We start from the raw sequence: 13,529 nt of genomic DNA, 5'->3' as shown, positions 1-13,529 counted from the left end.
CCATATATTTTATAAGGCATATTATATTCTAAACTACTCTAATTAACAAGGAAGGGGTTTCGAACTTGGGTGTAAAAGGGCCGGCATACTATCCTGGCCAACTAGTCTAATCTCATCTATGATGAGAAATATTGTATTTAAATTATCTACCACAATAAACTCATTGTTGCAGAGTGCAAATTAGCTACATTACACTACTTTACAAAACACGGACTAGAGAATAGAGGGCAAATAGACTTCTCTGAAATTTTATTCCAATGTATATAATTGGCTAAACAGAAGCATATACAGAGCACACAGATCATAGCAACGAAACCCTTAAGCTTCTGCAAACACCATATCGAGGCTCCTAGCCATCTATATATGGCCTTGAGTTTGTGGAAGAGGTGGGATGCTTTGTTCATGCCTGAAGAAGTTATCAGGATCAATTTTGGTCTTAACTTTCACCAATCTATTAAAATTGTCCTTGAAGTACCTGTAACCCCAAGAATTTGCTTCAATAAAGTTTGTACTGCTCTTTTTATTAGTCCCCAAATCAAGATCCCTATAATTCACATATGCCTGCCTTGGAAACATTGTGACATAAGGAGCCATGTAACTGTAAAGCTTCCTAATCCATTCCATGTGCTCTGCCTCATCTCCAGCCTGCCATACAGTCAAGTACTGAATTTTGAAGAGAACATTTCTATGGGGAAAAGGTATTGCGCTTTCAGAAATCCTGCTCATCATTCCGCCATACGGATTCAAAATCATCACTGGAGAGGTTTCTTGCAGCAGCCTCTTCCATAGCCCCTCGAGCGTAATTTCTGGAATCGGGTCCTTGACGAAGTCTGACTTGGCTTTGAAGTAGATCTTGGGTAGGGTAGCTTTTCCTTGTAGCAAAATCTCAGTAGGAGTTCCACTTGGGTACCCTGCTATATATAGTACCGATTTGATCCAACTTGTTTCAGTACAATCATTTCTTGTCAAACCCAATTCAGGGAAGCTTTTTTGCATAACATTAAGTAATATTTTAGAATCTCCAAGAAATTGAGCTTGGTAAACAGTTGTGATAGTTTTGTTGCCCGTTTTGCTATCATTTGATACTTGTATGAAAACTCTGATAAAGAGATCTTCATCAACAAATGGAGCTACTTGTTGCCATCTATGGAGGAACTTTGTGGCACCTTGTTCCAAGGTCTTCGCAACTGAAAAAACTGTCACATTTTGTGGAACTGGAACTAACTTTATCTTCCACCAAAGGATGATTCCAAAGCTTGCTCCTCCACCTCCTCTTATTGCCCAAAATAAGTCCTCCCCCATTGTTTTCCGATCAAGAATTTGTTGGTATATGGTCCAGCCCATGATCAATGTTCTAGATTATTCTAGTAAGCAAGAGATGAGGCTGGAGCTTGCTAGACAATTCTAGCATGTTATTAAGTTGATGGAAGAAGCTAGAGAGTACTAGCTTCCTTGGTTGCAAATGGAAAGATCTAGAAGCCACACTTTTGTGGCTAGTCTAGATCTTTCTATGCTAGAGGTTTGAAGAATACACTAGAAACTAGTAGAATGCCAAACCCTCACCTATAAATATGGGTGTGATGTTGTAGTGAACCAACAAATCAAGAGAAGAGTGAGTAGCAAAGGATCAAGTCCAAAGTTAGAGTTCCACTCCAAGAGTGAGAGTGAGAGTGTTCCACTACACATTGTGTGAGTGAAGTTTAGAGTGATAGAAAGTGTGTGTTATACTTTCTTGTATCCATCAAGCCTTGTCTTTGGCTTGGTAAGACTACTCTTGTTGTATTCATCTTTTTCATATAGTGAAGATTGATCCTTGTTTGGTGGACGTAGGCATAAATTGCCGAACCACATAAATTCTTGGCGTCCATTTTCTACTTTACCTTGTGCATTCTCTATCTTGTAGTACCGACATTCCTAACAAGTGGTATCAGAGCCCGGTTGGCTCGTACTACGAGATGGAAGGAAGTGGCACTATGATCAAACTCACCAACTCCAATTAGGTAACATGGAAGCCAAGGATGGAGGACATTCTCTATTGCAAGGATTTGCATGAGCCAATTGAAGGAGATGCCGCTAAGCCCGAGAGCATGTCCGATGCCGAGTGGAAGAAGATGAATCGCAAGGCTATTGGCACAATTAGACAATGGGTGGATGATAGTGTTTTTCACCATGTGTCTAATGAAACCAATGCTCGCGAGTTTTGGACGAAGCTTGAGTCCTTGTTCGAGAAGAAGACCCCAGCCAAGAAAGCCTTCTTGATCAAAGAGCTCATCAATGTGAAGTACAAGGATGGTTTAAGTGTAGCAGAACACTTGAACAATTTCCAGAATATCATCAACCAGTTGGCTACTATGAAAATGACGATCGAGGACGAGCTACAAGCGCTCTTGTTACTTGGATCCTTGCCAGACAGTTGGGAGACCTTTGTGGTGAGTATAAGTAACTCTGCTTCTAATGGTGTTCTTACTCTTGATAATGTTAAAAATAGCATGCTCAATGAAGAAACAAGGAGAAAGACTTCTGGCACAGATAGCAGCCAAGTATTTGTCACAGAGAACCGCGGAAGAAGCAAGAGTAGAGGGCCTAGAGGTCATGGCAGGAGTCCTAGCCGATCCAAGTCAAGGTTCAGGGGTGCATGCCACCATTGTGGCAAAGAAGGCCATATGAAGAAAAATTGTCGAGTTTGGAAGAGAGAGCAAAGGGAAGGAAACAATCAGAAGAAAGATGATACTGGCAATACCACCGATGTCATATGTGGTGATGTACCAGAAATATTGTCTGTTGGTGAATGTCTGCATATGGGCAACTCTGACAGAGACATTGAATGGATCTTTGATAATGGAGCTTCCTTCCATGCTACGTCCAAACGGGAGTTCTTCAGTACATACAAAGAAGGTGACTTTGGCATAGTGAAGATGGGGAATGAAAGCTATTCCAAAATTCTTGGAATTGGTGATATCTGCTTAAGAACTAATCTCGGCTGCCAATTGATGTTGAAAGATGTGAGACATATTCCTGATATACGTCTCAATCTGATATCCATCGGTACCCTTGATCGACAAGGATATTATCACCATATTGGCGAAGGAAAATTGAAGCTTACTAAAGGCTTAATGGTGGTAGCAAGAGCACGACTTTGTTGTACGTTGTACCGGTCAAATGCCAAGGTTTTGAAAGGTGAGTTGAATGCTGTGGAAGACTCATCTCTAGACTTGTGGCATAAGAGGCTAGGCCACATGAGCGAGAAAGGCCTACAGGTTTTGGCAAAGAAGTCTCACATTCCCTTTGCCAAAGGTACGTCGTTAAACTCTTGTGAGCACTGTTTATTAGGAAAACAAAGAAGAATTAGTTTTTCGATTCCATCTACAAGGAAAGGAAATTTGTTAGATCTTGTTTATTCAGATGTGTGTGGTCCCATGGAAGTCGAGTCACTCGGAAGAAATAAATATTTTGTTACATATATTGATGATGCTTCACGAAAGGTTTGGGTGTATTTGTTGAAATCCAAAGACCAGGTGTTTCAGACATTCCAGGAGTTCCATGCCATGGTGGAGAGGGAAATTGGGAAACCTCTTAAGTGCCTTCGTAGCGACAACGGCGGCGAGTACACATCTCACCAGTTTAGAGAGTATTGTGTGAAACATGGCATACGTCATGAGAAGACAGTTCCTGGAACTCCACAACATAATGGTGTTGCTGAAAGAATGAACCGAACCATCATGGAGAAAGTCAGGTGTATGCTGAGGACTGCAAAGTTATCTAAGCAGTTCTGGGGTGAAGCTGTAAGGACAGCCTGCTATTTGATCAACCGATCTCCATCAGTACCATTAGGTCTTGATGTTCCAGAGAGAGTATGGACTGGTAATGATGTGTCTTACTCTCATCTGAAGGTGTTTGGTTGCAAAGCTTTTGTGCATGTGCCCAAAGAGCAGAGATCGAAGTTAGACTACAAAGCTACACCGTGCATCTTTCTTGGTTATGGCGGTGAAGATTTTGGTTACAGATTATGGGACCCATACCAGAAGAAGTTTATTCGAAGTAGAGACGTGGTCTTTTATGAAGATCAAACAATTGGGGATTCGGATAAAGAAGCACAACCAGATGGTGCAGACAGAGGAGTTGATCCATTAGCTTCAGATGAAGAAAGTCACGATGACATCCCTGAAGCAGCTGCCAATGAAGTGCCTGCAGAACCAGATAATGCTGATCAGGGGGAGCCTGATCAAGATGTGCCAGACCATGAGATTGCTGATCAGGGGGAGCCTAGTCAAGAAGAGCAGATTCAAGGAGAATCCAATCAGGGGGAGCCTCTAGCCCCGCAAGAGAATGAAGATCAGGTCAGAAGATCCAGCAGAAGTCGAAGACCGTCTACCAAGTATTCTTCATCAGAGTATATCATGTTGACTAATTATGGAGAGCCCGAAACTTATGAGGAGGCCAGAGCTCATAACGACAGTGATAAATGGATGAAGGCAATGGAGTCAGAGATGGATTCCTTATTAAAGAATAATACCTATGAGCTGGTGGAGCTTCCAAAGGGCAGAAAAGCATTGAAAAACAAGTGGGTGTTCAAATTGAAAAATGACGACAACATGACAAGGTACAAGGCTCGTTTGGTTGTCAAAGGTTTTGGTCAAAAGAAAGGAGTTGACTTTGATGAGATTTTCTCACCGGTGGTGAAGATGACTTCCATTCGAGTTATCCTTGGTATGGCAGCAAGCATGGATCTTGAGCTCGAGCAGTTAGACGTTAAAACTGCATTTCTCCACGGTAACTTAGAAGAGGAGATATATATGGAGCAACCCAAAGGCTTTGAAGTCAAGGGTAAAGAAACTTTGGTGTGCAAGCTCAAGAAAAGCTTATATGGTCTTAAGCAGGCTCCGAGACAGTGGAATAAAAAGTTCAACTCATTCATGGTGAGTAATGGGTACAAGAGAACTCATGCTGACTCTTGTGTCTATATCAAACAATTTTCTGGAGGTAAATTCATCATTTTGTTGCTTTATGTTGATGACATGTTGATTGTCGGTCAAGATGCTTTTATGATTAAAAAGCTCAAAGAAGAGTTATCTAAGTCCTTTGACATGAAGGACTTAGGGCCAGCCAAGCAGATTTTGGGCATGGAGATAATTCGTGACAGAAAATCCAAGAAGTTGTGGCTGTCACAAGAAAAATATGTTGAACGGGTGCTTGAAAGGTTCAACATGAAAGCAGCCAAATCGGTAAGCTCACCTTTAGCCAATCATATCAAGTTGAGCAAAGAGTCGTGTCCAAAAACATATGAAGAAAAGGAGAAAATGGCAGTTGTTCCCTACTCTTCAGCAGTAGGAAGTATCATGTATGCAATGGTGTGCACACGGCCAGATATTGCTCATGCAGTAGGTGTGGTGAGCAAGTTTCTCTCTAATCCAGGGAAAGACCATTGGGAAGCTGTTAAGTGGATTCTCAGATATTTGAAGGGGACTTCTAAGATGTGCTTGTGCTTTGGCGGTTCCAAACCAATCTTGGAAGGATTTACAGATGCTGACATGGGAGGTGACCTGGATGGCAGAAAATCTACGTCTGGGTACTTGTTCACTTTTGCCGGGGGAGCCGTGTCTTGGCAATCCAAGTTGCAAAAGTGTGTTGCTTTGTCCACAACCGAGGCTGAATACATAGCCGCTACAGAAGCATGCAAGGAGTTGTTGTGGCTGAAGCAGTTTCTCCAAGAGTTGGGTTTGAAGCAAAGTGATTATGGCATTTATTGTGATAGTCAGAGTGCTCTGGACTTGAGCAAGAACACTACATATCATTCACGCACTAAGCACATTGATATTCGTTATCACTGGATTAGAGACGCTATCGAGAACAAGTTGCTGCAGCTGAAGAAGATTCATACCGATAATAATTCTTCAGATATGTTGACAAAGGTAGTCACAAAATCAAAGTTGGAATTCTGCATTAAGGCTGCTGGGATGAACTCCAGGTAACTTGGAGTCATGATCGGAATTCCTCCCTCATGGACTGGAGGGGGAGATTGTTGGTATATGGTCCAGCCCATGATCAATGTTCTAGATTATTCTAGTAAGCAAGAGATGAGGCTGGAGCTTGCTAGACAATTCTAGCATGTTATTAAGTTGATGGAAGAAGCTAGAGAGTACTAGCTTCCTTGGTTGCAAATGGAAAGATCTAGAAGCCACACTTTTGTGGCTAGTCTAGATCTTTCTATGCTAGAGGTTTGAAGAATACACTAGAAACTAGTAGAATGCCAAACCCTCACCTATAAATATGGGTGTGATGTTGTAGTGAACCAACAAATCAAGAGAAGAGTGAGTAGCAAAGGATCAAGTCCAAAGCTAGAGTTCCACTCCAAGAGTGAGAGTGAGAGTGTTCCACTACACATTGTGTGAGTGAAGTTTAGAGTGATAGAAAGTGTGTGTTATACTTTCTTGTATCCATCAAGCCTTGTCTTTGGCTTGGTAAGACTACTCTTGTTGTATTCATCTTTTTCATATAGTGAAGATTGATCCTTGTTTGGTGGACGTAGGCATAAATTGCCGAACCACATAAATTCTTGGCGTCCATTTTCTACTTTACCTTGTGCATTCTCTATCTTGTAGTACCGACATTCCTAACAGAATTTTCCCATTAGAGTCTATGATTCGTGCATCAACGACGTTATCAGCACCAAGGCCATATTTTCTCATCATGGAACCATAGGCACCTCCAGTTATGTGCCCACCAACGCCTAGACTCGTGCAGATCCCGGCAGGATAACCATGAGTTTGGCTTTTCTCTGCAATTCGGTAGTAGAGTTCACCAATGGTGGCACCAGCTTGAACCCATGCAGTGTTGGATTTAATATCAACACTGACGGATCGAAGGTTGGCAAGGTCAACAACAGCGAAAGGTGTTTCGATTTGGGAGACATAGGAGAGGCCTTCATAATCATGGCCTCCACTTCGGAACCTGAGATGGATTCGAAGCTTTTTCGCGCAAATAACAGCGGCTTGCACATGAGAATCATGCACCGGTGTGAAAATAAAATCCGGCTTTGGCACTGAAGAGACCAAGTACCGGAGGTTTTGTGCAGATGATTCAAGGACAGCAGTGAAGCTAGAATTTTTTGGAGTGAGAAAGTCTGAAGAGAATGGAATGGAAGTGTTAGAATAATGTGAGAGGCACTGGATGAAATTTTCTTGTGTTGAAGGTGGAGGATGTGCCCATGAAGTTGATAGCACAAGGAAAAGATAAAGAGAAGAAATTGAAAAGATTGGAAGCATTTTGTTTTGCTTGTTTGGAGTTCGATGGTGCTGAGGAAATTAAGTGTCTTGTGCAGCTTAATAGAAGTTTGAAGGTCTCTTAGTGGATCATTTTTTAGTGGATATCGAATCATTTTAGTGATATCAAATCATTTTGGGTTAAAATTCGCCTTTGACTAGAATTAAACATAAAACTTCTCATCTAGACTGTAATATTAAATGAAAATAAAAACTCGTTTAAATATTTTATTCATAATTGACAGCATTCAACACTTTACTGATATGATATAAAAAATTTGTTCAAAACAAGAAGTTGATCCCTTTCCTAAGAGCATCTCCAAAAGAGATGTCAAAACGTACACATCAACTATAATAGTAAAAAAAACCACACTAATATTTTCCAACCAAAGTGCCAAATCCTATGTGGCGATGACATGAATTGGCAGCAAAAAGGTAAAAAGGTTGCTGTCAAATTTGACAGCAGCTTCAAATGTTTTTTTTATTAATTATTAAATGTATTTTATTAATTTTTACTTAGGTTAATCATTTATTATAATTAATGTTGAGTTGACTGATACAATTATCCTATTTTTTTTCTTCTTTTCAATCAAGGAAAGTGAACAGATTACTGATTAAACTTTAAATGTCCTTTATTAAATTTTAATTAATTTAATAATTTATTTTATAAAATAATAATTTAATTTGACATATTGGTTGGAGAATAAAACTTTAAAAGATGTCAAAGTGCCACATAAGCTGTCAAAATTTAAATTTTATATTTAAAATTTGACAACTTCTTTGGAGATGGTCTAATAACTCATAATTTTGGGGTTCAATTATTGTATACTTTCCCACATGCATGTTTGTTTAGCCCGTTTTCTAACAAATTATGATTTCGAGAATCCATTTATCTAATGACAATTTAGTATTTAATTCGAATCTATAAAAAAAATTATAGGTCATCTTGGTCAATGACTCAATGACTCAACACTAATATGGAATGAAAGGAAATAGATCCTCTCCGAATCTCTTCCATCAAGGCCACCGAATCAAGTGATCCAGACCCTTGAAATTTGATCTAACGGTTAAAGTTATTATAACTTTTAAAGATGGCTCTTGTTTTTAGTCGTTGAATCAAATTTCAAAGGTTCAGATCGCTTGATCATTTTCGGAATCATATACTTTAATATATCTGACACTCATTTTCCACAGAAAAGGATCCTCGCTGGATCCTTTTCTTGGGGATCCCGAGGATCTTGTAATTGTGTCCGTTCATCGTACATTGTGCGGTCAGTTTTCGTTAGGTACTATTTATATTTAATTTTAAATTTAAATTTTAAATGATTTCTAACCACACGATGTACAATGAATGGACATGATTACAATATCCCCCGAATCCCCAGGAAAAGAATCAAGCGAGGATCCTTTTCCATTTTCCACCACAAAATATCCCAATATATGCATGATTAGGCCTGCCTCGTTTTCCAGCCTTATGGGTTTAGTCAAAAGATAAATCTTGGGCAATCAAATTAGGCTAATTCCTCCAGCTTAATTATTTTATTTACTGACGCTCCGGTTCGAAGATATGACTACGGGATAGAGGTTCAGGGCCGAAGGGGTAAAGGAGGACCTAGGAAAACTTTGGAAGAGACCCTAAGAAAAGACTTAGAGTACTTGGATCAAACGAAGGACATGACACAGAACCGAGAGCAATGACGTTCTAAGATTCATATAGCCGACCCCCACTTAGTAGGAAAATGTTTTGTTGTTGTTGTTGCAGTTCTCAGGCTCTAGACTTCCAACCGAGGAAACTTCTTTGTAGTTTTTCTTAGGCTTGTATTGATTCGCGGTCTGAAACTGTTTTTTAATTATACTTTATTTTTGAAATTGGATTTACCTCATTTACCTCTTAAAACTGCCAAAATCGAGTTAAGTCACTCTATTTATGTATGCAGCGGCAAAGATTTGGTAGTTTTAGAGGTTTAGGGCAGTCTGAAAATTTCATACATAGCCAACCATAATGGCTCATCTCAACTAGCATGGTTTGAAATATCCATACTGCCCTTTCATTTAAAAGTCATGAGTCAGAATTGATAGAAATGAAGTGAAATCGCTCAATTTTTACACTTTCAAGAGACAAAATAAGATAGATTCAATTTAAGATGTAAAGTGAGACTAAAAATCAGTTGGGTTGTTGAAATATAACCCATGAAGTGGGCTGTTCGGCTATAATAACTCGGATTACTTTGAAATTTTGAATTTCAAGCTTCTATTTTATTTAAACAGTTATATGATTTCGAATTTTGGTAGTTTCTGAAAGATTAGGTGGTAGTATGTTAACCTTATTTTATAAATTAAATAATGAAATAAAAAGAAACTTTTATTTCAATTATCTTCTACAAACACATTATTGCAACCCTCATATCAGTTACATTAACATCACTTTTCTACAACAGTTGGATGACGAGACCAAGATACTTCTTTGATGACTTTATTCTAGTCTATATAAAATGGTAGATGATTTTCGCACTTTCTTTTTCTCCTATGCATTTCTCTCTTTGTTTTTAGATCGAATAAATTAAAAAATAACTAGAGGCGGAAGCAAAGAGATGAGTGCAATAGAGAAACCGGGGATGTGAAAATCACTATACCAAGTATAATTGGCTAAGTAGTCCCTTCAACAAAGCACACTTATCAAACCAAACAAATCCTTACTTACCATGCTGCAAACACCATAATCTAGCTGTTCTGTTTTGTATGGTGATGGCCTCGAGTTCTAGATCTTGCAGGGAGTGGAAGAGGAGGGATGCTTTGTTCATGCCTGAAGAAATTATCAGGATCCACTTTGGTCTTAATCTTAATCAACCTTTTGAAGTTGTCCTTGAAATACCTCTTCCCCCAAGCACTTGCCTCAATGAAGCTTATGTTACTCTTCTTGTTAACCCCCAAATCAAGATCCCTATAATTCACATACGCCTGCCTTGGAAACGTTGTGACATACGGGGCCATGTAGTTGTAAAGCTTTCTGATCCAGTCCATGTGCTTTCCTTCATCTTCTTTCTCATCCTGCCAAGTGGTTAGGTACTGGATTTTGAAGAGAACTTTTCTATGGGGGAAGGGAATTGCACTCTCTGAAATCCTACCCATCATTCCACCATATGGGTTTAAAATTACTAGAGGTGACTCTTCCTCCATCAGCCTCTTCCAAAACCCTTCAAGCCCACTTTCAGGAATTGGGTCTTTTACAAAATCTGATTTGGCTTTGAAGTAGTTCTTGAACGTAGATTTTCCTTCAAGCAAAACCTGTTAGGAATTTAAAGGCACCAACAAATAAAATTTTAGTCCACGGATCCACCAAAAGAGTAAAACGAACATGGTGAATGTCCAAACTTCATTTAGAAACAAGCAAGCACAAAGAACACACGATATATGATATTTCACACAAATAATTGGGCTACGTCCTCACGCATTAAATTGTTTCCACTAAAGGCCTATTTGGGACTGCTAGGAGTACTATGTAATCCATTCTATAATAACAAAAGTATTTCTAAATAAATAATTGGCAGAAACACTTGAGAAAAGTCTTTTTGATGTTGTTCATAAAGCACTTGCTAGCTAGGCACATCATGAAGCACTTTCAAGTGGTTTTCTCAGTATTACTTGGGTTTTAAATAAAAACTTTGACATGTTTATAGTAAAAACACTTTTAACAAAAGCACTTATGAGTATTTCTAACATAAGTAGTCCTATATGAGCCTGAACAAATACATAAGATGATTATTACCTCAGGTGGGGTCGAACTTGGGTACCCTGCTATGTACATCACAGCTTTGAGCCAGCTTGTTTCTGTGCAATCTCTTTTGCTCAATCCCAACTCAGGGAAGCTGGTTTGAACAACATCAAGCAATCTATCAGCACCTCCAAGGAATTGGGCTTGGTAAAGAGTTGTGACAGTTTTATTGGCAGTTTTGCCATCTTCCGACACTTGTATGACGACTCTCATGAAGAGATCTTCATCGAGCTCAGTGGCAGCTACTTGTTGCCATTTATGTAGGATTTTTGTAGCGCCTGTTTCCAAGGTTTTAGGAACAGTAAAAACTGTGACGGTTTCCGGAACGGGAACCAGCTTTATCTTCCACCAGAGAATGATTCCAAAGCTTCCTCCTCCTCCTCCTCTGATTGCCCAAAAAAGGTCTTCTCCCATTGCTGCTCTATCGAGAACTCTCCCACTCACGTCAACGATTTTTGCATCGATGACATTGTCAGCTCCAAGGCCATATTTTCTCATCATGGTGCCATATGCACCTCCGGTTATGTGCCCACCAACGCCTAGACTCGTGCAAAGCCCGGCAGGGAAGCCATGTGTTTTGCTCTTCTCTGCAATTCTGTAGTAAACTTCACCAATGGAGGCACCAGCTTGAGCCCATGTACTGTTATCTTGGATATCAACGATGACCGATCGAAGCTTGGCCAGGTCCACAACGACGAAAGGCGTTTCGATTTGGGAGACATAAGAGGCGGCCTCATAATCATGGCCTCCACTTCTGACTCTGAGGTGGACTCCAAGCTGCTTTGAGCAAATGACAGCAGCTTGGACGTGGGAATCATGCAATGGTGTGAAGATAAACTCAGGCTTTGGCGCTGTAGGGACCAAGTACCTAAGATTTTGTGCTGAAGATTGTAGGAATGGGAGGAATGTAGAATTGTTGGGGGTGATCAAGGCCGTGGAGAATGGGATTGAAATCTCAGAATTTTCCGAGAGGCATTGGCTGAAATCTTCTTGTAATGAAGCTAGAGGATGTGCCCATGGAGTTGAAATCAGGAGAAGAAACAGTGAGAAAATTGAAGCGTTTGGAATTGGATGATTCATGCCTAATTGCCTCGTTTAAGGTATTCGCTTGGTGTGGTGTTGGGAAAGTGGATGATGGTGTGTGTTGCTTTATAGAAGCACGATTCTCTCATTGACACCACAACGTCCTCTTGAGCTAATGCAAACGTCATGTGGCGTTGGCACGAAAAAATTATTATGGATGATTGTTGCCGAATAGATAATGTGGTATAATTTTTCTGCTTATTTTATAAACAAATTATAACTGTCACATCGTCATATATAATTATTTTATATATAAGATTTCAATAAATAAATACATATTTTTTATCTCGTATGTACTCATATTGTTCTTCAAGTGTGTGAAGAGTGTGGAGTATGGACCAATTCAGCAGTAGTCAACATCTTTGATCTACCATTTCTTTTAATTCATGTTCCTTTACAATTAATGTTTTGAGCATCCAGACACGGTTTTATCATGTTCTTGCTTTAAATTCAAGTTCCCCTGTACATTGTAAATGGTTCCGAATCAGAAAATTCATTTTTCTGGGCAAAAGGAACGTGCAATATATTTGATCAGTTTTTTTTTCTTTATCAATATTTCATATCCAAAAGTTCAAGTTTTTAAAATACATATTTTATACAGAGAATTATTTTTCTTGAATTTGCTATATAAAATAGTAGAGCTTCGGTTTCGAACTAAAAAATCGTTACTTAAAATAGGTTTGTCGTCGACTTGCCACTTAAAACTATGGTAGACCCTTAAACTATATTTTCTTGGTATACATATATTATTGTATTAGAAAAAAAAAAAGGGAATTGCAATGGGCGCTTTACCGTAATGATGGAAAGCAATATATTTATGCATCTTAGCGCTCAGTCTGATCTTCATCTCCATCTCCATCTCCTCCTCTCCTCTAACAACTAACAATTTAACCTACTAATGTTATTGTTTATAAAAAAAAATGAAATTTTTATTTACACTTCAAATATTTAGTTGTGCACTCCAAACTTTTAATTTTTTGAAAGAAAAAAAAATACTCTTATGAGAAGTGCATAATTAGATTTTTATAATGTCAATAACAATTCAAAAAAAAAAAGACCAAAAATTTAAGATAATAATCTTGACTAGGGATGGATATTTAGTGGATTGGTCAGGTTAGACTTCAACTCATTGGCGAATTCAATAGGCTCAGGTTGACATTATTGAAATCTATTTCCACACAAAAATGGGCAAACCAACCCACTACGCGTTCCAAGAATAAGTGACACCCAAAACGTCACATATTGGTTCATGTATAGAATTCTAGTTGGGAATGTATGAGGAAAGCAGGGTCACATATAGAGCCAATTTCACAGAATCTATGTTTTCATGTAGTGCTAAGCCATCTTAAGGCGGGTTGGCTTGGGTGGGTACTATGATTGAGATTATTTACTTTCTTTCTTATCCCTAAAGTGAG

The 13,529-nt window shown here is 39.1% G+C and overlaps 2 protein-coding genes across 2 annotated transcripts; both read right to left on the bottom strand.

Moving 5' to 3' along the window:
• Positions 1-221: 221 nt before the first annotated feature.
• LOC103422318 (monolignol oxidoreductase AtBBE-like 15) lies at positions 222-7,313 on the bottom strand. The gene is made up of 2 exons (XM_070806057.1): positions 6,623-7,313; positions 222-1,322 (listed from the first exon to the last, which is right to left on the bottom strand). The coding sequence occupies exons 1-2, from the start codon at positions 7,260-7,262 to the stop codon at positions 358-360; spliced, it is 1,605 nt and encodes a 534-aa protein (XP_070662158.1). The 5' UTR covers positions 7,263-7,313; the 3' UTR covers positions 222-357.
• Positions 7,314-9,603: 2,290 nt separating this feature from the next.
• Positions 9,604-12,291, bottom strand: LOC103429637 (monolignol oxidoreductase AtBBE-like 15). The gene is made up of 2 exons (XM_008367773.4): positions 11,026-12,291; positions 9,604-10,544 (listed from the first exon to the last, which is right to left on the bottom strand). Exons 1-2 carry the CDS (start codon positions 12,109-12,111, stop codon positions 9,981-9,983), a joined length of 1,650 nt encoding a protein of 549 aa, XP_008365995.2. The 5' UTR covers positions 12,112-12,291; the 3' UTR covers positions 9,604-9,980.
• Between the last annotated feature and the right edge of the window lie 1,238 nt (positions 12,292-13,529).

This window comes from Malus domestica, chromosome 10, assembly GCF_042453785.1.
Source record: "Malus domestica chromosome 10, GDT2T_hap1".
In the NCBI taxonomy this organism is placed as follows: domain Eukaryota; kingdom Viridiplantae; phylum Streptophyta; class Magnoliopsida; order Rosales; family Rosaceae; genus Malus; species Malus domestica.
The sequence above is the reverse complement of the archived record's forward strand: the minus strand, read 5'-3'. Positions and strand labels throughout refer to the sequence as shown.

Coding starts and splice junctions, on each gene's coding strand:
- LOC103422318 (XM_070806057.1), bottom strand. CDS start 7,262: ATGCTTCCAATCTTTTCAATTTCTTCTCTTTATCTTTTCCTTGTGCTA. Junction 1,323..6,622: donor AATCATAGACTCTAATGGGA/AAATTCTGTTAG, acceptor CCATATACCAAC/AAATTCTTGATCGGAAAACA.
- LOC103429637 (XM_008367773.4), bottom strand. CDS start 12,111: ATGAATCATCCAATTCCAAACGCTTCAATTTTCTCACTGTTTCTTCTC. Junction 10,545..11,025: donor CAAGTTCGACCCCACCTGAG/GTAATAATCATC, acceptor AATTCCTAACAG/GTTTTGCTTGAAGGAAAATC.